This window comes from Rosa chinensis, chromosome 1, assembly GCF_002994745.2.
Source record: "Rosa chinensis cultivar Old Blush chromosome 1, RchiOBHm-V2, whole genome shotgun sequence".
Taxonomy (NCBI): Eukaryota; Viridiplantae; Streptophyta; class Magnoliopsida; order Rosales; family Rosaceae; genus Rosa; species Rosa chinensis.
This window is the reverse complement of record NC_037088.1, coordinates 50,761,297-50,784,988: the sequence shown is the minus strand read 5'-3', so window position 1 is coordinate 50,784,988 and position 23,692 is coordinate 50,761,297. Positions and strand designations below refer to the sequence as shown.

At 36.6% G+C, this 23,692-nt stretch overlaps 4 protein-coding genes across 5 annotated transcripts; all 4 read right to left on the bottom strand.

The window, feature by feature from the left end:
- Nucleotides 1-703: 703 nt before the first annotated feature.
- Nucleotides 704-2,066, bottom strand: LOC112181891 (thaumatin-like protein 1b). The gene is made up of 2 exons (XM_024320294.1): nucleotides 1,938-2,066; nucleotides 704-1,555 (listed from the first exon to the last, which is right to left on the bottom strand). Exons 1-2 carry the CDS (start codon nucleotides 1,990-1,992, stop codon nucleotides 876-878), a joined length of 735 nt encoding a protein of 244 aa, XP_024176062.1. The 5' UTR covers nucleotides 1,993-2,066; the 3' UTR covers nucleotides 704-875.
- Nucleotides 2,067-8,801: 6,735 nt separating this feature from the next.
- LOC112182179 (mitochondrial carrier protein MTM1) lies at nucleotides 8,802-12,752 on the bottom strand. Of its 2 annotated transcripts, none has more exons than XM_024320626.2 (10): nucleotides 12,276-12,749; nucleotides 11,860-11,934; nucleotides 11,559-11,684; nucleotides 10,877-10,936; nucleotides 10,560-10,730; nucleotides 10,108-10,207; nucleotides 9,818-9,909; nucleotides 9,571-9,720; nucleotides 9,330-9,388; nucleotides 8,802-9,195 (listed from the first exon to the last, which is right to left on the bottom strand). In XM_024320626.2, the coding sequence occupies exons 1-10, from the start codon at nucleotides 12,504-12,506 to the stop codon at nucleotides 9,063-9,065; spliced, it is 1,197 nt and encodes a 398-aa protein (XP_024176394.1). In that variant the 5' UTR covers nucleotides 12,507-12,749; the 3' UTR covers nucleotides 8,802-9,062. The 2 variants fall into 2 exon arrangements, with proteins under 2 accessions (XP_024176394.1, XP_024176396.1); XM_024320628.2 differs by having other exon boundaries at nucleotides 9,054-9,195; nucleotides 9,330-9,452; nucleotides 12,276-12,752.
- A 4,755-nt stretch (nucleotides 12,753-17,507) lies between these two features.
- Nucleotides 17,508-18,955, bottom strand: LOC112182059. Its single transcript, XM_024320490.2, has 2 exons — nucleotides 18,505-18,955; nucleotides 17,508-18,103 (listed from the first exon to the last, which is right to left on the bottom strand). The coding sequence occupies exons 1-2, from the start codon at nucleotides 18,700-18,702 to the stop codon at nucleotides 17,639-17,641; spliced, it is 663 nt and encodes a 220-aa protein (XP_024176258.1). The 5' UTR covers nucleotides 18,703-18,955; the 3' UTR covers nucleotides 17,508-17,638.
- A 3,357-nt stretch (nucleotides 18,956-22,312) lies between these two features.
- LOC112182070 (ethylene-responsive transcription factor CRF5) lies at nucleotides 22,313-23,692 on the bottom strand. The gene has a single exon (XM_024320500.2). The coding sequence runs from the start codon at nucleotides 23,446-23,448 to the stop codon at nucleotides 22,543-22,545; it is 906 nt and encodes a 301-aa protein (XP_024176268.1). The 5' UTR covers nucleotides 23,449-23,692; the 3' UTR covers nucleotides 22,313-22,542.

The window sequence follows — 23,692 nt, the reverse complement described above, 5'->3', positions numbered from 1 at the left end:
TACAGAGGTAATATTTGAAAGTGATTGTGCACTTTTGATTCAGGCTATACAGTCGGTCTCACATGATTTATCTACTATGAATGTGTTGATTGAAGAAGTTATATATCTTGTAAGGAACCACCCTGGTTTTAGTATTACCCATGTAAAACGAGAAGCCAACACAGTTAATCACTTGTTGGCTTCTCATGCTCTTAGAAATAGTGATAGCTAGCTTTGGTTTGTAACAGCTTCCGAATTTATAAGAGATGTCATTCGAAACGATGTAATCGTTATCTGATTCAATGAAATCAAGTTTCAAAGAAAAAAAAAACCAAAAACATGTTCTTTTGCCCTTGGTTTGTTATTTAATCCTCAAAGTAAACATCATGGAAGCAGTTTGATGAGTTGATCAAGTGGACTGAATTAGAGGGATGACTGTTTCATTAGTAACAATCTATATAAGAGTTTGAGCCTCTCCACATATTGCTAATTAAATGGTGTTTGGGTGTGATGTTTGTGTCATAGTTTTTACCATGTTAGCATACCGCATCCCACAGGTACTAAAATGAAACATCAAAAGTCTTTTTTTTTTTTTAAATAAACATCGAAAGTCTTTAAATGAATATAAAAATTTTCAGGTATTCGCGTGTTGGAGGAAGGAGAGGTGTAAATTGTAACCAAATGGTGCAAACCCCATACATGTATATTTGTTAGGGATTGCATATTCTTGAAAGATATTTATGTCTTTATTCCATTGAAATTAATTATGAATACTAAGTTCTTGACAATATCAAGGTGTCAAGATTCATAATCTTATTCTTATCCCCACTACTGTAATTAATGAAAAGGGATTTCATTATTAACTTCCTCTATCTATGATTTCATCTCTATATTGCTCATGGACAGAATGTAATGGCGTAGTTAGGTCCACCGAAGCATGTAAACAAGCTGTTCTTGTCATCGTAAGCGTAGCTATAAGCCTGAGGGCACTGGTTCTCAAAGATCTGAGAGTAGTTTGTGGGAGGACAGGTTTCGGGAGTGTCATTGGGAGGTGTGCAACAGTACTGTGGCTCGTTGAACGCCGTACACGCGCTCTTGCAGGCGATCACGCTCCCGTCGGCGGCCTTCAGTTGCAGCTCTGCCGGACAGGCTGCGTTCACGTCGGCCGGGCATGTAGAGGTCTGGCAGTCGCCGGTTCCACCCTGAGGGGCCACGGACATGGGCACGTTGAAGCCGTCGACCAGGCTGACGTCGTAGAAGTCCTGACCGCCGTCAGCTACGATGTTGATTTCAACTAGAGTTGCCGGTGGGACTGCGCCGTTGCCGTTGCATGTGACCTGGCCGGAGGCGCAGTCAGCTGTGGCGCAGGAGAACTTTCCGTCGGCAGCGGTGGAGCATCCGGTTCGGGCCCAGAAGCGTCCTTTCCATGGAACGGGAGTGGTGACCTCGTTTTTGGCTCCCTGTGCTAGCTCGAAGCCGGTGGTGGATAGTTGGGGTTGTTGGTCGGAGGTGAGGGATCCTGGCCATACGGTGTAGGGGCAGTTGTTGGTGAAGGTGATTGTAGCTGCATGTGCACCTGCTTGGAAACCAAAATCAAAATAATTAGTATCAAGTTCTAGCAACATTATGAGAAAATTCTACTATGTTTTTCAGATGTTATAGTAACCAACCAAAGACAAACTAAACCAAAAAATCGTTCGGACGGTTCTTAATCATCAAACATTGATGTGCTATAACATTGTAGAACAATATCTCCACATGTTAGAATCATCGGTATGCTCTCCATGATCAAAACATACTAGCTAGATTTTCTTCTTTAGTAGAGAAAATGCATGTACCAGATAGAACCCCATAAAAATCAAATAAAATGGAGGTTGGGTATCAATGCATGCATCCATGCATATATCTGGAATGAATATATTATGAGAACTGAAAACAATAGAAAGCAAAAACGATACCTGCGAAGAATATGGCCAAGGTGAGGCTGAGGAGTACTTGGGTGTTCATCTTCATATTGAAATGCTCTTAATTGGTTTGCTGCAAGTTATAGCTTTTCAATTTGATGAAGTTAGGGACCAAGGGGTTTATATAGGCTCACTGGAGGCCTAACTTTTTGTTCTTTTCCATATGCATACTTGCGGGTCCAAGTTGCAGAAGAAACGATGACAACCAAGTCACTTCAGAAATGTCAACTTGATAGATTTGGTCGTCCCTTGACTGATCTAGCTAGCTAGCTATTGAATTTAATTAACAACATTCCCATTGGCACTGAAAGTTTAATTTAACTAGAAAATTTGAGGCAACATAAACCTTTATTTTGCAGTTGGAAAATGATTTGTGGCCTCAATGAGGCCTAAGGTTTGTGGCCTCAATGTTAGGTGTCATGTCATGTTATCTACATACATCACCTATTTGTCAAATTACGCCATGTAACTATTAAGAAAAAGACAATTTTATCCTTCCAAACTCTAATGACTCTAAATTATTTTGGTTTTCTTCTAAAAAAAAAAAATTGGCTTTCTTACATTTTTTTTTTCTTCATTACACTCATGCTTAGATTTAAACAACAATTTTTTTTTCTTCAATCAAAAGTAAAACAAAAATTATGTAAATCAGTCAATAGATTTGCACGTACATTTGATTAATAGATTTGTATAATACATGTATATGAATTCAACCTTTGTTGGGTTCCTGCAAATTTTGAAAATATAATGTGAAAAATACATATTCATATGATTGTATAATCTTTTGTTCGTTGTTTTCTCTTTATGAGTTTAAACGTTAGATCTGAATTTATTATTTTTTGTTTGTCTTTCCCCTTATATTTAGATTGCGAGAGATGTTAATTAATGGCTGTTAACATGTAATTTTTTTTTACCTCGTAATTTAGACATAAGTATTTCCCAAATTCAATTTACTAATGCTATATTTTTTTTGGATGAAATTAATCAATATTTGAAAAAAAAAATTAACGTCTATTTCTTGACACGTAATTCAATATATTAATGCCATTTGGGAAGAAAAATTAAAGGAAAGAATTTAATTAAATGAAGAAAAATATTGATCAAAGAATCTGTAGACATATTTCTTAAATTAATATATAATTAATAGCTGATATTTTTTTTTGTCACATAATTAAATTCATTAATGTAATTGATTCACCCCCTAACATCTAAAAGGAAATGTAAAAGGGTAAAGTTGGTGTTGAAGTAGTATGATGTGGCAAGATATATTATATGGAATTGAAAATAAATTTTTATTTACTTACATGCATGGCATGAAACCTAGGATTTGAGGCCACAAATCTTAGGCCTTATTGGGGCCCCATAACATTACCCTTTTGCAGTTTCATTAATCAAGGCTTGAGGGCAGCCGCACAAGCCCTTTATTCAAAAAAAAAAAAAAAAAAAAAAAACCTCTATTTTGCAAGTTGAAGGTGTGGGTTGCGCAGGGGTTTGATGTGGGCTAAAAGATTAAAACCTATATCAAACTGTAAGCTCTTGCTCATTTACCATTGTGAATGATTTTCACCATCTCAGTTCTTGCCTTCGAATAATCTCTTTAAAAACTTTTACGAACCTAATATAGGCGCTGATTTATTTGCATGAGTAGGCCAAAGAATGTCTAAAATTTATTTGGTTTACCAGATCCATTTTGAGATTATCTGGTTGTTATAGTTTGATAGATAGTATATATGGTCCCTAGCCTTAGCCAAAAACTATCATAATGTTCGGTAGTTACCCATGAGTTTATGACCCATACTTTCTGGAAACCTCTTAAAAGATTGATCGATCAATAGGCAAGTACCAGACTACAATAAGAACGTTGAATAGTGCGTGCGTGCGTATGGAGAATGTTGAATAACTATTCCCAAACAATCCACGTGAATTCTAAGAATAAAATGGAAAGTTTGAGATAACATTGTAGGAGGGTCTAGTTGAAATACGCAAGGAGATGGATTGGTTTAAAATGGCTCATAAAATTGTCATGGCCGGATTAGCTAGAGACCTAATCCATCTAGCAGCACACAAAAAAAAAACAAAAAATTGAAATTCTATATACTTATAAATATATTATCAGTAATTATAAAAATAGGGAAATATGATCTAACTAAGGAAGGTTTCTTTCTTTATCTCCAAGTTAGCTGTTTAACAACTCTTAAATTAATGATGAGACTCGACTTCGCCAATTACGTGGAAAAAAATGGCAGCAGATTATGTTAAAGATTGAATAGTATAAAGTGAAGGTGTAAATTTGTCAAACAGTGGATGGAGAAAGGCAAGTCAAGCCAACACCGCGATATATTGTTTATGTAAATATCTGCCGTGACTGGCCCTCTATGTAAATATCTGCCGTGAAGGAGATATGCTAATGAATTTTGCAACAAATCCGGCAGAGAAATTTGCCCCAAGGACTAGGTTCGCCACCTAAGAGACCATGACTGATACTTAAGCATACAAATGTCATCAGTGGCGGAACCAGAATTTAAAACATGAGGGCGTCGAGAAATAAAAGATGATTATACACAATCACACTGTTAAAATTTGAAAACAAGTTTAAAAAATTCAAAACTTTCTGTATTGTGTTCTACAAGTCCTTATACAAAATCCTTTCTTAATTGTTATAAATACAAATTAATACATTCTATCAAAGAATTATTGGTTAGCTTGTTATTACTTTCTCTAGTTAGTAATAATACACATTGTTTCAATTATTGATTATTCCATATCCAATTAAGGCTTTTAATTAATGGTTGAAATACATGTATTAAGGTATGTTTTTCCACAATTGTGGTTAAAGATGTTAGGCATTAACTAATGGTTGAAATACATGCTCTCTAACTTTGAATATATATATATATATATATATATATATATATTATCACTCGGCTTTTCAGGCTGGGTTTTTAAGGGTCGGTACGGGAGGGCCTGGACTTTGAACCCTCCTCCCTAGCCCTGCCTTATGCCCACTAGGGCAGGGCCGAAATAGGCTTTTCTTCGGGCTGGGCCGGGGTTTTCTTTGATAGGTCGGGCAGGCTTTTGCGGGTGCCCAAGCCCGCGGGTCAAATGATGATCCCTAAATTAAGCCATGTTAGTTCCAGCCCTGAATGTCATCATTGCTCAAGTTCTAAACTAAATTCTCAGAGCATCTTTAGCAATGCTAGCTATTTTTGAGTCAAATTTTAGCTAAAGTAACTAAAAAGTCATTTTAGCTAGCCACTTTAGAATTACGTCTGCATCAATGCTCTCTATTTTAGCTAGTTTTGAATTTATATTATTTTTAAATGAATATTAAATAGTTTAAATGTATTTATAAATTACATAAAATAACTTAAAATGAATGTTTTAAATTATAGAGAGTCTCATCCCGCTCTCTATATTTAGGAGCGAAATAGCTAAAAGTTATAATAGATAGCCACTTAGGAGTCTGGTGCAGCTACCAAAATAGATAAAAAGCTTAACATGCTCTCCAAAATAGCTAAGGAGCCACAATAGACTAGAGAATCTGCTAAAGATGCTCTTTCATTTCACCTATCAAATTAAGTGTTTCAGACCAAAAAAGAAAACATTTCAGCTTTCAAATTTCTATTTTGTTATGCCAATTGTGGATGGTGTTGCATGAAACTGAAGTGTGAAATCACAAGTCACCATCCAATTTGTTACAGTCACCATCCAATTTAGGGGTTTTGATTTCATTGATAGATATATATTTAATGTCTTTCTAAATTCTTGTGTGAATCTTTGTGCGTTTGCTATCGTGTGAATGTTTTTGTAATGCATGGTTTATTGCCTACGTGTTGTTATTTGAGCTTGACTTTGTTGATGGTAATGAAAATTATGCAATTGTATTTGTCATGAGCGTAAAATGTTTTTATGTCTGTACTACTAGAGTTGTAAGTATTATTGACGACGCTTAATATTTGTACGAGATCGAGGTAGGGGATGAGTGTTGGGAAAAATGTTTTGCGTAGTTGAGTCCAAACCTCATAGGGATCACCAGGGTTTAGTCAAGTCAGTGTGCACAAAGAATGGGATATCGATTATACCTCTAATAGTGATTCCGAGATGGGATGTCGGTAGTCGATGATTCTGAGATGGGATGTTGGCAGTCAGTGATTCCGGGATGGGATATCGACGGGGCATAGTTGGTGATTCCGAATTGAATAATTTGGACCTAGAGATCGAGGGGAGGACAAGATGGCTAGCAAAATGGGTGACGGTTGGGATGAACAAGGGTTAATGGGTAAATGTTCGTTATGAAGAACTGGAGTTTAAACTATGAGTGTTGCTTGTGGCTTGTGTGTGTTTCTTGCTTCACCTAAGAAGTTATTGAGACATGAGTATGTGAGGATGATTTTCCCCTACTAAGCAGTGGTAGCTCACCCCTATGTTACTATTATTTTTGCAGGTAAATTTACCCCTCGTTGAGTTTTCTGGGGCGATGGGCTTGAGCTAAAGAAACTTATGATTTTTCTTTTTTGTTTGTAGGAATTGTAATTTTCAGGAGGTGCTAGACTTTTCTCCCTTTTCAATTTTCTTTGTAATAATGATATTTACTTTGTAAGAGCCATGCAATTATTATTTTGTGTTCAACAAGAGTTGTTTATAGATGTTTGTAACCTTTCTTTTTCTTAAATTTCTATGGAAGATTTATTTCTTTCTAGAAAGATACTGGAAGATTGTTTGAACCGTTACTAAATAATGAATTTATGAAGGTTTGAAGTCTTCTTAATTGTTTTACACTTTATTTTCTTTTCCTTATATTGTAACCTTTCTTTGTCTTAAATTTTTATGAAAAATTTTATTTCTTTCTAGAAAGATACTAGAATGTTGTTTGAACCGTTATTAAATAACGAATTTATGAAGGTTTGAAGTCTTCTTAATTGTTTTACAATAAAGTTTTTTTTCCTTATATTCTGGCCCTTAAGCCAAGTTAGACCAGTTTGTGTTGGATTTCTTTACTGGAGGAAACGTGGAGGCCCCATATAATCTGTAATACAATCAAGTTTTTCATTCCTCCAAAAAAAAAATCACGCCCTAACTCGGAAATATTCTTTTTCCCTGCATGGAATCAAAGACAGCAACCATTCAGGTAAAACAAGTAATCCTTGGCAAGAGACAGACTCACACCTGTTATGGCGAATGTTAGACTTGTAGTAGTGACTGTCCAGATGCTCCAAAATCTTCCAGCGCCAATTCATTCCTGTGATTACCACCAGACAGATGGTCACATAACATGCAACTTGCATTCAAACAAGGCATTGAAGAGTGATTTTAAAACAAGAAAATTAGACATTAGTCACGCATAATCACTGGTAATATCTACCACGAGACATATTTTACGTAGTTACTCTATGACTTGCATAACTCTCCTAAGCTGTTGCACAATTAATAAAGACATGTTAAGAAAGAAAGAAAAAAAGAATATCTTTTTTCATTACAAATCAAAATAGGAAGAACGGAAAGATTAGGGATGGTGGTGTCATTTATTGTAGCAATTGAGATTGGATCAATGGGTTTGCTGCTAATACAGTTAAACTCAGTGATTTTGACTAATATGTTGATTGTTGAAAGACTAGAACATTTATCTTCACCCTCCTGGAGCTCTCATTGGCAGTTGCAGGCTCCTCCTGAATACCTTTGCTGGCATGGAGCTTAACCATGTCTATAGAAACAAGAGTGCATGACGGATTCTGTTGCTAAATTCAGTCCAAGTTTGGACCTGGGCTCTATTTATTTCAGAAACGCCCATTGCAGCATTGCCAATGTGAGCTGTTTGTGGTGGCTAAAGCGTTTTTTTTTCTTTCCTGGGCATTTTGCCCCATCTCATAAAAGAAGATAGCTAATGTTGAAACTAATCAAAGAAGATGACATAAATTCTATCGCAAAAGTGACTGTTTAATAATAGATACTTAACATAAGGAAGAAGCCATTTAACACATAATGGAACATAAGTTGCTACTTCCTGGGAGAAGATTACAGTGAATAGATAAGTTTATGTATCCAACAACCTGGCGTATGACTTTCAACAATACAGTACTGGTAACACTCTGGAGGAAGTTTGGATCCAAGTACTGAAGGTCACAAGTTTGGAAGCCAAAAACAAAAGGTGCTTCAAGGAAATATCCAGGTATGGAAGCAGCTAACTATGATTCAAGCTTAGAATACATTCATGGTTGATGTGAATTAATTGATGATCCCTTTTTGCAAAGCAATTAAAGTAATGCTAAGTATAAAAAAAACCAGCTGCACGCGTACATAATTCCTGATAAGAAATGCAATAAGAAATTCGTAACACCAATAGATTACCATAAGAAATGACTCAAGCTTGTAGAGGCATTCATCGTTGATGCAACTAAATTATTGATCCTTTTTGTTGTGAACCAATTAAAGTAATGCACTGAAGTTCAAACAAACAGCTGCGCGCTTATCAAAAAAACATCCTGATAAGAAATATGTCGTAACACCAATTGATTATGATAACTAAAACCTCAAAGTGGAGAACATTCGAAAAGTCCAAGTTTCATAACCGACTAATCTTTAGGGAAATACAGAGGTAATATGCCCAGTGGCAGTCAAAACAGCCAAAAAAAAAAGAGCATTGATTGAGCAAAGCAGTTTGCAACTACCACAGATGTTTATACTAACTAGTTCATTACTAATAGCTCCATAGTGAATGACATGAGAATAATTGTGCAACAAAACTATAAGAAACAGAGTACGCGACCCTGTTGTGCAAATCTACATTCAAACGTGATTTAAACTCAAACCTTAAAAGGAAGTAAAATTTAAAAAGACATGTATTTCCAGCAAGAACTTCTCTTGCAACAGAAAACGATTGTATTACAGCATTGCAATATCAGACATGATAGTTTCCTTTTTCAAGCATATCTTTTATTCTCCAAAAATTGCTATATTCTGTTGCTTTTGCGGCCTACGGAGAGGAAGGAAATCACATGATTAGTGATTTCTTCACCTTTTCTAGCATGTCAGATGTATGACAAGATAACTTTGTGTAGTGAAACAAGAATCCCAAAATCCACCAAAAGGGTGAGTATCAACGAATGTGAGTATCATGTTTAGTCACTCAGTCAGCTGTCTATAATGAATAGCATGCTTGACAACTTCATAAAAGGAGACAACAATCCCAACTGAAGGGCCAGCTCGACCAACACGTGGACCAATTCCCATAAACAATCCCTTCATTCGTCCATCCCTGTTCCAAACAATAGGTTTAAGGCCATGATTGGTTGTAAACATACAACACTCGAATATAATTAACAAATGAGTGAATTGATATGATGTGATGTATGCCCTATGTTTCAGACTTTCAGTCATAGTCTCACGTACCTCCAAATCTCAAGCAAAGTTTGTCTTGTTGTCATCTTCAATGCCCTTGTAGGATCCTTCTGCAAAAAGAAAAGTGTCAAAGAACAAACAGGTGAAGTTCTTACTTTTCTCTTCTTTGGTGCTCTGTGGAATGGGGTAAATTTGTAAGATCTAGTCTTTAGGATACTTGCACTATTTGTTTTGGTACAGTGACTATAGAGGAGAAATAAATTCAGGGCGAAGCTTATTTTTGAGAAATAACCTCTATCTGTCGTCGGGTTTTTGCCACATCTAGCGGACATGTAGCAGCAGCTGCAAGACTTCCTGCAACAAATCCAGCAGAGAAATTTGCCCCAAGGATAGTGGCTGCACTAGGTTCATCACCTACCAGACCAAGAATTCTGCGCCTTATCTGCAAAAAGGGGCAAAAGCAGAAGCAACATGAAGTTATATACACCAGCTGATGACAGGCATAAAAGGAAACCACAAGTTAGCACATCGTAAATTACTGGCTCAAGAGTTGACCAACAGATTGCAGAAAAAGGAACATCACGAGCAAGTTGAGCTCCAAGGCCAGTCCACAAGATGCGATAGTTTTGTACTGTCACAAAAGATAAGAAAATGTCATGAGCAAAATATATTAAATGAAAGGCAACCTTATATCTGGCAAAATAAAGATAGGTATCCATTAAACTGTGTCACATCAATAGTACAAAACCAGAACCAAATCCAATTGTTTAAGAAATGAGAAAGTAGAGAACCGAGTCAAACTATAAGAATCAAGTTAAGCGTTTCTTACAGTTATGAAGGGGGTTTGTACTCTTGACAGGGTTGACGGCCCCAGTCAGCGTTCCCCAAACTCCTGGAAGCTTAACACCAGCTTGGGTTTGCTTGAAGGCCTACATTTCAAGAAGTGAACAGTGTGAAAACTTCAATGAAGAAAGAGTGTATCTTCCACTTAGAAAATCCAATACATGAAGGGCAATTCATCCAAGATTTGGAAAACAGATATAGTTTACCTAAAATATAAAGCTAACAGAAATTGTCCTCAGAACAGCTAATATCATAAATTGACCAAGCCAAGAACTAAGATGCAACAGATGAGGAGAGTCCTGTACAACCTAGTAATCACATAAATTGAACAATTTAACAGAATCCTATGAAAGCAACCCAAGTTCACAAGTACATTGCAAGATGGTATGACGGAAAAATTTAGAATAAAGTAGGACATCAATTCACAACTTCAGATACCTGCATGCGTGTCCTTGCCAGTTCAATAGGGTAACAAGAGACACAAGCCAATGATCGTGCTAATGACCCAGCAACTAATGGGACATATGGTGTTAGATTTGGTGCATTCTGAGTTGTGAACTCTTCCATCAAATTGCGGAAAATGTCATAACAAGGCATGTAGATCCCCACCTGATTGAACAATAAAAACCAATAAGTACCAGCACCATATTCCACAACAAAGTGCATAGCATTTGCATCACTGCAAAACAAAAAATCAAATGCAGCACGTAATCATTGAGGTGAAAGAGGAAATCCTTGGTACTAGAGAGACTTACAGTTGGTATGGCCAATGTTAAGCTTGCATTGGTTCCTCTCCAGAGTCTCCAAAATCCTTCCTGCACCAATTCAGTCCTGTGAAACCCATCTACTATTAAAATACTTGCCTACAAACTCAAAGGTAATGACCTATATAAACTAGTACACCCATATTGGAATGCAACCCAGCACACGGACAAGGCATTGAGGAGTGTCTAAAAAATAGTTGCGTGAGTGTCATGCATAGTTGTCTAAAAAATAGTTGCATGAGTATCAACAATCAAGGAATCACAAATTTCCTTGTGCCATTCTGTAGTGAGATTATGCAATAGTCGCTTAATAACCAGTCAGAGGTAATGTCCACCATCAGGCATATGCAACATACTATCTAAGGCTTCATACAAACAACAGTTACAGACTGTTGTCAAATTAGTGAGAGAGAGAAATAAAAAGATCTGCATATATTGTCCTTAGTATAAAGTGTTAATGAAACCTAGGTCTGCTCTAAACTATGACAAATGGATCATAAGGCTGAAAGCTTTACTATAGAATATAACATGACCACTCTCTTGGATTGCAAAGATTTCTGTTTTAAGGATAGATACTTGAATTATAAACACGAGGAAGAGGCCATCTAACACATAACGGGACTTCTTCCTGGGATAAGAATTACTACATGTAATTAAGTATAGGTCCACCCACCTGACGTATGACTTTCAACAGCACATCCAGTGTTCCTTTATACTGGTTACATTCTGGTGGGCAGACAGTCTTGGATCCAATTAGCGAAGGTGTGCGTAGCGCAGATGATCTTAAATCTGGAAGCATCTAGAGACAATACCAAAGCCAAAAACCAAGCTGCATTAGTACAACGCAGTATAAAACATGAAAGCAGCTAATCATGATTCCTGTAAAAACATTCAATTCCAAAGTAAATATCAATCCATTTTCTTGCAAACGGAAAGTAAAGCACTCAAGTACCGAAAAACAGCTGTTTACATACCGTGTTTGTTTCAATGCAAGGCGTAGCACATAGGCCCTGGTAAGGTACTCCGGCAGCCTGCGCTTGCAACCTTGTCTGAAGACAATGCAACAAATAATGCATAAACACAAACCTCAAAATCAAAGAGCTTTATAAACTTGCAAGTCTAAAAAAGACACTAACTTTTCAAGCAGGCAACAATCAGTTTCAAAAGGGTAACTTCCAAAGTAACAAGAAGACCCTTTTATCAATTCACATATATAATCTTCCTAATGGGTGTCTTCAAAAAAATGCAGAACTCAATCACAGCATAAACAAAATGGGAAATGCAGTCCAAAACATGAAAGAAAAGAACAAATGGGCACCACCCATATAGTCTCTAAAACACAAAATGGCAACAAGAACCCAAAAAGGAACAGAATTTGGAAAAAACCCACCTTGGCAACCTCGAGAGGGTTCACGAGAATCGCGGAAACAAAAGCAGCACCAGCAGCAGACAAAGCCCTCTCTCCGAAACTCAAATTGGCATCAGGAATGGGAACAGATTGGTTCTGCTGCTGCCGCCTCTGTTTTTGTTGTTGTTGTTCTTTGCTTTCTCTGAAATTGGCATCAACTCTGCTCGCTGCTGTGCTCATCCACGAAGGCGAGACCGGCCTTGAAGCCACCATTGGTTTTCTTCAAAGTTTTGCGTAAAAAGCATGAGACTTTGGGTTGTGGGGGTTTAAGAGTTTGAGAAGGAAACATGAGCTGGTTATGGTATGGAAGGAGACGAAGAGAGAAGGTCGGTCCTCATTAGTTGGGTTTCTAAAATTGAATATTATTTCTTGGGGAAGACGAGAAAGTGTGCGTCATTGCGTTTGTGGAACTCACGAGGATTCGTGGCGTGGAAATGAGGGCGCCAAACAATTGGAGCTGCTCTCAGCTGTGGATGTGGATGACTACAAATCCATCATAAACTCTCTTCTTTTTTTTTTTTTGATAAATAATCATAGACTCTTTTGGTTAGGCAAACGTTTATTTATGTTTATTCTTTTTGCCTTTAATGTTGGAGAAGTTTTAAATACACACCCCTAATTACTTAATACACATTCCTTACTCAATACACCTATCATTTAATTTCTCATTCTAACATTTTACCAAATACACAACCCAAATTACCTAAAATATCCTTAAACTTAAAAACCATGAAATACACTATTATTTAACATTTGATTAGTATATATAATTGACCATATTAATTACTTGTGTTAGTTATTGGGAAATCTATAAGGATTCATTATTGTTCCCTTCAAAGTTCAAATAGATGCTTAGTTGGTTTTATATTATTTGACTTCTTATTCACTAAGCATCCTTTTGATCAAATATAAAATTTTGAGTCGAACATTCAACCAAAATTGTATCAATAGTTTTTCCACAATGGCGGAACTACGAAGTTGTCATTGGATGGTCAAACACATTAACAATTACAAAGTTTTATACCTGTGATGTTTTATATTAGATAATAAATTGTCTAATAATCACTTTTAAATAAATAAAAAAATGAACTAAAAAGTAGGAGTAAAGCGATATGTTTTAAAAACATTTAATGATATTGATTTCGAAATTCTAAATTACATGGTATCTCACCCCATTTAATTACAATTCATTTAAGGAAAATTTAAATTAGATGGTTTCTAACTTTATTCTTGTTTTAAATGAGGATGCCATGTATAGAAATTCATTGTGTTTATAATTATAGAATAATATAAGGAACATAAGATTATTATTATTATTTTTCTTTTAATACATAGATGTCTATTTTTGGTCATTTAACCTACCTAAAAAATTTGATTTGAAATATAAAATAATAGGGATGTGTATTAAGTAGTTTGGGGTGTGTATTTAAAATTTCTCTTAAAGTTGTAGAAATTTGAGTTTTCATACCAATAAAAACAACAAGAGAAATTTGGGTTTATTGGGCTTGACTTGGTTGATTGATTCCGATACTCATGTAGGGGCGGGTAATTTTCAGGTTAAACCTCATTTGTTCGCCGGTTTAGTTAAGAACTTTAATAGGATTGAACTGGATGTCTAAGCAAAGAGTCATGAAGACTAACGCCTCGTTTGGTTCGCGGAAAGTAAGCATCAGGAAAGGAAAGTTGTTCATTTCCTATGTTTGGGATGCAAAAGGAAAGGAAATACTTTCCTAAAGCAAAGGAAAATAGGGGGAAAATGGTTCTTTCCATACTCCAAAGGAATCACTTCCCCCATTATTTCTTTGCATTTATTACTCACAATACATTATTTTATTCTACTAATTACATACATTTTAATAACTTTCCAGATAAGTTTCCTTACATTAGCAAATATCGGACTGGAAAGTTCTTCGGAAATTTCATTTCAAAGCCATGGGAAAGACAAATGAATTACCTTCTTTTCCGCGAACCAAACGAGAAAGAAAGGAAAGGAAATTAATTCCTTCGTCTTTCCCATGAGAATGGAAATAAAATTTTCTAAGAACTTTCCATTCAGATGAACTCTCTCTCTCTCTCTCTCTCTCTCTCTCTCAGAAACAGTTCTTCATGTCATCAGAATCGAAGGCAGCCCAGTCATGTCATCGGAATAGCGAGCTCGGAGCCTCTGTGCAGCGAGCTCGGAGCTTCATACAGGTTCGACGAGTCGGCAATGCTCGCCGACAAACTCCCCTCGAAATTGTTCTTGTAAAGATCGAGACTATCCACCTCTAACCAAGTCAACTCGTCGGGATTGGCCCCGTCAGCCAGAGCGTCTTCAGCTTTGACATTCACGCTGGTTAACTCAGTCAATGACGCCGGAATCAGAGGTCCAAATCGGTCAACTATGATCGATTAGGCAGACTAGAAGTGGAAGTGCAGTAAGATGCTAAGATGGGGAAGACGATGAATTTGATGATGATGACGTTGTCGTGGTTGGTGAGGAAGGGGAGTTTAACTTTACTGTCTCTTTCGAGTCGAGCAATGACCGCACCAACCCGAATTTTGCTCTCTCTCTTTCGAATTTCCATTGTTTGGTTAATCATCTCGAATTCTATTGAATCTGCTTTGGCTTTGGAGAAAGTAGGCAGACAAAAATTAAGCATGGCCAGTCCACCGCAAAAGAGAGTGGTGAATCAAACCCAGAAGACGAGAACCACAAGACCACCAGAACGGCGGCGTTTCAGTTATCTCTGCAACTTTGAAGTTCTTTCCTTTCCCAATCTGTTTTAAATGTAATTATTATTTTTATTTTTATTTTTTGGTAAATGGAGACAGAAGCTCAAAAAGAAAGAAAAATGAAAAGAAAGAAAAAAAAAAGTTATATTGGGGGGCAATATACGTTTTGAATTGATGTAATCTCCTCGCTTTTTTTCTTTAATCAAAGTTTTATTTATGTAATTTTGGGAGATTAATTCATATTCTGGCAACCGAAAGTTCTATTGGAGGATAATAGACGTCCATTGGGGGGGCAATAGATGGTTGATAGACGTCTATTGGGAGGCAATGGACGTCTATTGAGGGGCAGTAAACCTTTCCGGTGAGGTTTTCTGAAAAATCCAGTGACCGGATTCTGGCGGCCGGCAGTCGGGCTCCAGCGAAGTCTCCTATGGTTTCTCTCTCTTCAATTTTTGTTTTCTCTCTCTCTCTCTCTAAGTAACAAAGGGGTGAGGGTAAAATGGTATTAAAAAAAATAAAAATAAAAAATCTTAATAGGGTATTAGGGAATACCTCCTTAGAGTGTTTTTTTTTTTTTGAGAATGCTCCTTAGAGTGTTTTGGGTAACAGGGAATTAAAAAAACTTAATGGGGTAAGTGCGAAAAGAATCTCTAGAAATGGGGTGAATAGACAAAAACTCATTAATAAAATAAAATAATATGTTGTAAGTAATAAATGCAAGGAAAAATGGAGAAAATTATTCAATTGGGGTTTGGAATGAACCATTTTCTCCATTATTTTCCCTTCTTTCAGGAAAGTATTTCCTTTCCTTTTCTTTTGTATACCAAACGCAAGAAATGAATAAGTTTCCTTTATTGATGCTTACTTTCCGCGAACCAAACTTGGCCTAAAAGTTTTTCGATGCCCCTTTAATGTGATTGTCGATTTAGTGAGAACTTAAATCTTCATTAACTTATGACTCTAGTGTTATTTTTTGGCACATGATATACTTGAAGCTCTTAGTGGAACAAACAATCTTAACTAAAGTGAGAGATATTCAAGCTTGATGGCGACGAGATTGTTTTTATCTCTAGTTCTTCCGGTTGCAAGCATTGTGACGGTGTATCATAGGCTCGAAGCGGACGGTTGAGTAAAGAGTTATGAAGATTCAAATATGGTTTTTCAATGCAATCTACACACCTATCGTGAAACCAAATTTTACTAAAATTTTTCTTGTACCTTGGGTTATGCAAAATGACTACTTTTAAGTGAGGATCTACAATTGGTGTAGGTTTAGGAGAAGATTTAGATTTATATCAGCAAGAGAATCTTTCTATGTTGAAATGTAAGTTTAAAAGTACATAGTACTACCAGGGGCGAATTTAGGGGGGGTCGAGTCTAGGCAGCTGCCTGACCTCGAAACTTAAGATAAGTTATGGATCGAGTCTCTTTGGTCTTAGGATTCTACATAATTCTTTTCTGAAGGAGATGGCAAGAGGGTTGGGGACGATACCCTGCACGTCCTTTTTGTTTCTTCTCTCCAATAAAGACGCCGCCTGGTAATTTGAAATCTTTAATTAGGCTAAGAGTCATTACTAGAATTTAAATACAATTAAATATAAATAACACTAGAAACTGTTCACACTCTATGGGTGTGGAGAAGTGGTGTCTAGAAGTGGGTAGTTAGTTTATAAAAATAATCAATTTTCTTATTAATTATTTATTTAAGTTTTGACTTTTTTTTATCTTTGACAATATATTAAAAAGATATATAAAGTTATTTAATATTTTAGGGGTATAAAAGTAAAAAATTACAGTCATGGTGAGCGAGTCCTCTTCTCTTAAATATAGTATAGATAATACTTGTCAAAGATATAGCATAGCACTCGTGGCATCAACATCACTATTCTCTACTAGGTTTAGAGAATTGTGTATTTTTTTAAATATTTTTTGTTTAAACTTGTTTCTTTTGAAGATAACATAATATTTATCCTTTTATAAACTACAAACTATAATTCTCTATTCGCCTCTTGATAATTTTTCTTTTTGTTTTTCATAATTTTGCTTTAGCAAGTGATATCTATTTGTGCTCCAATTTTCATGTATGTAATTGCTACATATTTAAGAGTTTATAACTCCAATAAAAATATAAGAAAATTTTCTTTGAAAACCAATTGAAAAGAAGTTTATTAATAATCTTGCCTTACTTGAGAAAGATTTTTGGATCCACCACTGTACTATCCATAAGAACAAAGTTAAAATGGTATTTGAATTTTATTCTTACTTGGTATTTTGTCAAAAGGAGGAGCTCTATTATTCTCCAAAAAAAAAAAAAAAAGGAAGCTTTATTCAGTCAAGGGTTACAAATAGTGACCTCGACAAACCTTGACCAGCCCGTCATACGCTTATAGAAGTCATGAATTAGTATTTGCCTAATTAATTGCCTCCATTTCTGACTTGAATGCACCGCGCATATGCATAAAAATGTAGCAAGTTCAACTTCCAAATTCTGATGAAGTGTAAAACAGCAGAACTTTCTGTATATTGTATATCATATGGTTCATGCTACATGAACAATTAGTATGTATGAAAGTAAAAGGAATTCAAACAATTTTCCAGAACAGCAAGTGAAAATAAAATTCCAATAAGAATCAGCCTCTAGCACAGAAGACATCTAGTGGGTTCTTTGAGATTGTCAATACACTACTACTTTTCCCTCCTTCTCTTGAAACGACAAATGGAATCCTTTTTCTTGAGCTTGTGCATATCAATTTCTTGATATGATAAGCTGCCATTGCAGACATAGCTAGTTTCACTGCAATGCCAACTTTCTTTTGCCACTTCCATGGGATTAGTAGTAACTTTCTCATGCAATTAGTGATGAGGAACCTTCTGCTGTGATGAGCACCAGAAGGTTCAACATTTTTCTTCAATCCCTCTCTCAAATCCCAATCAAAAGGCGCACCATTTTGGAGTCCGAAACGTGCATTCAGTTCTGTCAGAACATCAAGTGCCCTTCCTTTATATTCTGTCACATTTGCTAATAGATTTAGTCTGCTTTCTTCCAAACTGTTGAATGCTGCATTCATATCCATCATCTGCCTAGAATCTAATCTCTGCACATAGATAGCTTTAAGTGTGACTATATGAAATTCTCCAACTTCTTTATGAATTGTTAATGGGTTTTGCATCACAATGTTTTACCATGACCTGGGTTCCCAGTGTCAAAATAACTCAAAAAGCCAATGCATACATCTATAAGAATTTGCATTCCTATATATTTCTTTTGGTAAAATCCAGTCCTAAGTATCTAAATCAAATCATCAACCTTGGTTTTTAGAAAGACTACTTGCTAATCCATATTAGACAATCCCATATCTTTTGGTTTCATGAACAGTTCCATATAAATGTTAAGTGTTCATAGTATCCAAGACTACTAGCAGCGGCAAATTGGGCAATTCATAAAAAGTCGAAGCAAAGACAAGGAGGACAACATAATGTAGAGGAAGAACTTTACCTCCAAGAACAAGACCATGTTCTCAACTTCCTTCAATGAATTTCTAATGGCCACCAATCTCTTCCTCTCCTCAAATGGGGCCTCTGCAGCAATATCACAGTAGCCACCACCATGTTCTGAACAGAAATTACAGAACCTGCTGCTACTGTTTGTGTCTCCAATCTCATTGCTGATGAGCCTACCATATGCAAAACCCATCAATCAAAACCCACTAGGATTCTAGGGATTTCAGTGTTTTTGCTATATTTTCCTTTACACCCTCCTATTCAGATCTTCTCAGCCTTTTCTTTTCTCTTTGCTTGTGGTTGGGAGCTTGGAACCATGTGGAATATGATGAAGGTAGGCCTCTCCAGGTGCTTTATAAGAGTTGGCAATTGGGTGTTTCCACTTCCCACACAATCATTTTGCTCCCTTTTTCTTTAATCCTTTACTTCTTTCCAGTGTGTTCATTATTCTTTCTTTAAGAGGAAGATTTGTTTACATACAGTGGCTTTGCTGTTCATGATCCCACACCCTCTCACTCTCGTCACATGGAGTCATAAAGCTCACACCAGAAAAAATAAAATGGTAACATTATCTCTTCACCTAATACTGCCCAGTAGGATTTTCTTCCATTTGTAAATCATCATTCAAAGCATGAAGGGTCCCCGCAGATGGATGCACTATGTATGCAATTGGAGATTTGGAGCCAAGTCAACGACAGCACAAGGTCAATTACATTTGAAATTGGTCAACTTAGTTGCACACCATTGATCATGCAAGTTGTTGTTGCATCACCATTAACAATGGCTAGAGTTTAAAGTTACAAAGACGTTGATTGTGTTCAGATTTCACTGACATAACGTTCTAGACTGTTTCACAAGGAAGCAAAAAAAAAAAAAAATCCCAAGCTTTTGAGGGCGATTTTTAATCAATGAACTACCAACAAATAGTATTAGACCCGTAATGATGCGACTATAGATTAAGGTTAAAGCAAAGAAGTATTATGCATGGGGATCATGTTGAGTTTTTAAATGATGTTGATATTAGAAAACTAGAACATCCCGGACTAGTGTATGAGCTACTGGACATGGTTCAACCTTGATCAATATTTTCGACCAAAAAGTTTCAGAAAGCGAAAAAGAACTATAAAAATAAGAAAAGGTCATCAATGGCTTCAAGCACCCAAGGATCTCATGCAAATCTCAATCTTTGTTCTTGTTGTAGATTAGAATTAGACCCTACATGCTGTGATATTCAAAATGCTGAATGATAATTGGATAACGTTTCATATGACCACTGCAAAAATGGTGCCTTTTTTTTCTGGGCACGCATCATGGCAGATGCTTCAGATTTTGTGTCCCACTTGTAACGCATGGCTCTCTGGGCTCTCTCCCAATGTTAATCACATGAACTTTTGGGGTCAAAAAGAGATTAGCATACCTAGTATTTTTAGGGTAATTGGAATATAAATCTTGTTTTTCTTGATTCCTTTTCTTTATTTTGAATTTTTTTTTTTAAGATTTCTTTACTTTGATTAAATTTTGAGGATTTTGTCCTACTTAACTCCTTTCAATTTCTTTTCCTTTTGTTGATGAAAAATGTCACCCTACCCAACTTTGCTTGTATACTTTTAGCTATGCCTAAATCTACTGTTATCTCGCACATAATGATTGAAGCTCAGCATAATCTTTGTATATACGATTGATATGTGAATATAAGGTATTGGAATATTACTCCTTTTATGCCTTCCTGAGGGAGAAATATCCATAAAATGAGTCTTTTGTGTTTGGTTGGTGGTGCGGACAAATTAATCACCAACCAAATCTAATTGTTTTTTCAGTTAGTTGTTTCTTCTTTTGCGAGTGATACATACTTATCGATGTGGTCTATATTAACCAAAGAGATTGTTTGAGACTTGAGAGTCTTCATCTTGCATGTTGACGCAAGTTATGTATTAATATATTTGGTCAGTGATCATCGGTTTAGAATCTAGTAAACACAATAACATTAATGCTACAAATAATGAAGTGTTCTCGTGTCAAATAATGTAACTTGTTATGTATCCATTAGTTAACATAACTACTTTTTGTTTGATCAACTTACTGAAACTATTTGACATGACAACATTGGTTAGGTTACGAAACAGTACTGCTACAATTTCCACAAGGTGCTTATGAACTTCAAATGTACTTGAATCACAGAAGACAATCTTGGTTTGCTTAAATGCTAGAGATAATCCATACAAATCAGGACTACAAACTAAGCACATGTTTCCCAGCTTGACAAGACCTGAACCATAGAAGATGATCTCTTATAGTTCTCTATCACAAAGCATATGATTCAAGGCTGTGTTCTCTTGGTGGGTGGTTTTGAATTCAAACTCTTAAGTTCCAACCACACCAACCAGTATGGTCTTATACTCCAAGAGGAAAAGTGCCAAGAAATTCAACTGGGTACAATAAGGACCACATTGTGTACCGGAAATAATGAAGAAGAAGATATGATTTGATCTTTTCATTGTACCCAGCTCTTTGACATTGATCTCACAGAGCTTGAAGCTCCTCATAAATAATCTGCCATGGCTCTGCTTCACTGCTTTGCTTTTTAGGGCAAGCAGAGACTGGAACACTCTGTCACCTTTGCTACTTATGGCAGTAGAGCACTAGCTAGGGACCAGCCCAGAACCAGACACAGCTTCAAGATTTTGGACGATGCATCACTTATTCCTCTTTGACTTTGACCCTCATTCTAATAAATTTGAAATATTTGGTTTTGTTATTTTCCTTTTTCTGGGTAGAGACTAATGAAGTACATTGAAAACCATTATGAATTGTATCATTCTTTCTCAGACTTGAGGTCCAAGGAACTCCTTAAAAATAAATACATAATAAAGACCTTGGTCCCCAAATTTTAGTTATTTGATTAAAGTACCAATTTTTGTTTCTTGGGACAAAACGAGTAGGGAAAGGGACCCAAATATAATTTACAGGACCCCCGTTTTCCAGATTTTGAGTCAGAAAGCTTTGCAAGTTGCAACTGGGTTTTGGTACTTTGATCTTTAACAATTCACTTTTTACTAACAGTAAAAGCATTGGCAAACCTTTTCTGTGAAATTTGACTGCTGGCCGGAGATTCGAGAAGCATCGCCGGGATTTGACCTGGAAAGAGAACAATGCGTATGGGATTGCCCGGAAAAAGAGAGGCCTAGTGATGTATGACCACCCTACAATGTCACCCTTTCCAAGGTGGTGTATGGAGAAAGGGAGGAGTGTTATGTGTATGGTTTCTAGGTTTTTGTGGCACGGCAAAGGTTAACATCACTGTTACAGAGACCCCAATATGGGTCAATGACACATTGCTAACGTGGTACTAATGTTCCTCTCAAATCAATCAAAAATCACTTTCAGATATGACAATGGAAGGTCTAAATGTTAATGTTGTGAAGTGGGTTCCGTAAATAAAATTTAGCACACATGGATGGTGTGAGAACATTTTTTAATATCATGTTATGGTACTGTTAAAGGTGAAATTTAAACTCAAACGTCTTAAAGTTAAAGTTTTACGAATACAAATTAATTCAAACTTGTTAATGTAATTTGCGAATCGCTTTACATATTTATCATAAACTATTAGACTATATGATGGTTCGAATTTTATGATCCAATTGTCAATTAGATTAAATATGTGTATTGCTCGTTAATAAAAATATAGCAGCGCATTCGTAATATGCAAGAAATTATGATCAACTGCAAATTATTTCTCTGTACAATTTCAAACATTAAAATAGCAAATAAACAATTTTAACGTAATTCATATTAACATTAACTGTAATTTACCATAACCTGAATTTCTTAAAATGAAATTGTTAAATTACATAACATTATTTAGTGTACCTACCTAACAAATTTCATGAAAGAGTCCAATATCCAATAAACTAGGATCACACATTCAAATCACATTCATTCCTACACACTTGAGAACAAAAATTTAGAGGGATTAATACTAACATGGACTATTCATCTATGTCAAAACTCCACTTATGATGCATTTATTCACTCAGAAACCACCACATTGATCTTGAAAGAAATCCTCCACATTCCATTTACATGACCTGAAATCCCCAACGGAATCCAGCGAAATGTCGGACAAATCGTCTCGCAACATTGTTTCCGGCACCAAGTTCATGTCCTCCAACAGAATCGGCTCCGTAACACCGAAGAATATAGCTTCAGTGGGACTGATCACACCATCAAAGTAACCATAGTCTTTAACGAAATGGGTTTCATCTTGCTCCTTCGACCCAGGTCTCCACTCGTTGTCACTACCACTGAGAACAGAGGTCGGGGAGCGAATGCTCTGGCACTCTTTCCCGCAATCATACTCATCTATCACAACAATATGGTCGATCGAACTGGACGCATTCGAACAAGAAAGATTGTTGATCGAACTGGACTCATTCGAAGAAGAATCGTGATCCGAAATGAGAATTTTGGAAGGAGGAGCGATGATATTCGTGAGAGCGTTATGTCCCCTCAACTGAATGGCAGCTCTGTCGTACACCAACGCTGCCTCCTCCGCCGTCTGGAACGTTCCGAGCCAGACACGGGACTTGCGGACCGGGTCACGAATCTCGGCGGCCCATTTGCCCCACGGCCGCTGCCGTACGCCCCGGAACTTCCTCTTCTCCTCCGGCAAAGGCTTCGGCTTTGGCTTCTGATTCTTGGCCAGCAACACCCTGACAGCCTCGGACTCCTCTTCGATTCTCACTTCGTTGATGACCCTCTTCGTCAGTCGTTGTTGTTGTTGGTCTTGTTCTTCTTCGTCGCTGGACGTGTCGGTCGCGTCCTCGTCGGTGACGGAAATCCGGACAATCTTAGGGACTGCAACGTTCGGGAAATGCTTGACAAGCTTCTTGGTGAGGGTCCTCTTCTCCGTGTACTTGGTTGGGTAGTTTGAATCCATGGCGGAGAAAGATGGGAAATTGTTTAAGGAATTTGAAGGAGGAGGTAAGCAACTTTTTGGAGACAAATGGCTGTTGTTACTACTACATGGAGGACTGAAACTGACGAAGCATTAAGAAAAAGTAAAAGGGAGGAATAAATAAAGGAGGAGATTTTGAACGAGGAAGAACAGAGAGAGAGAGAGAGAGAGAGGAGAGGAGAGTGAGAGGGAGCAGAGGAGTCAAAATGGGAAGAATCGCTGTTTT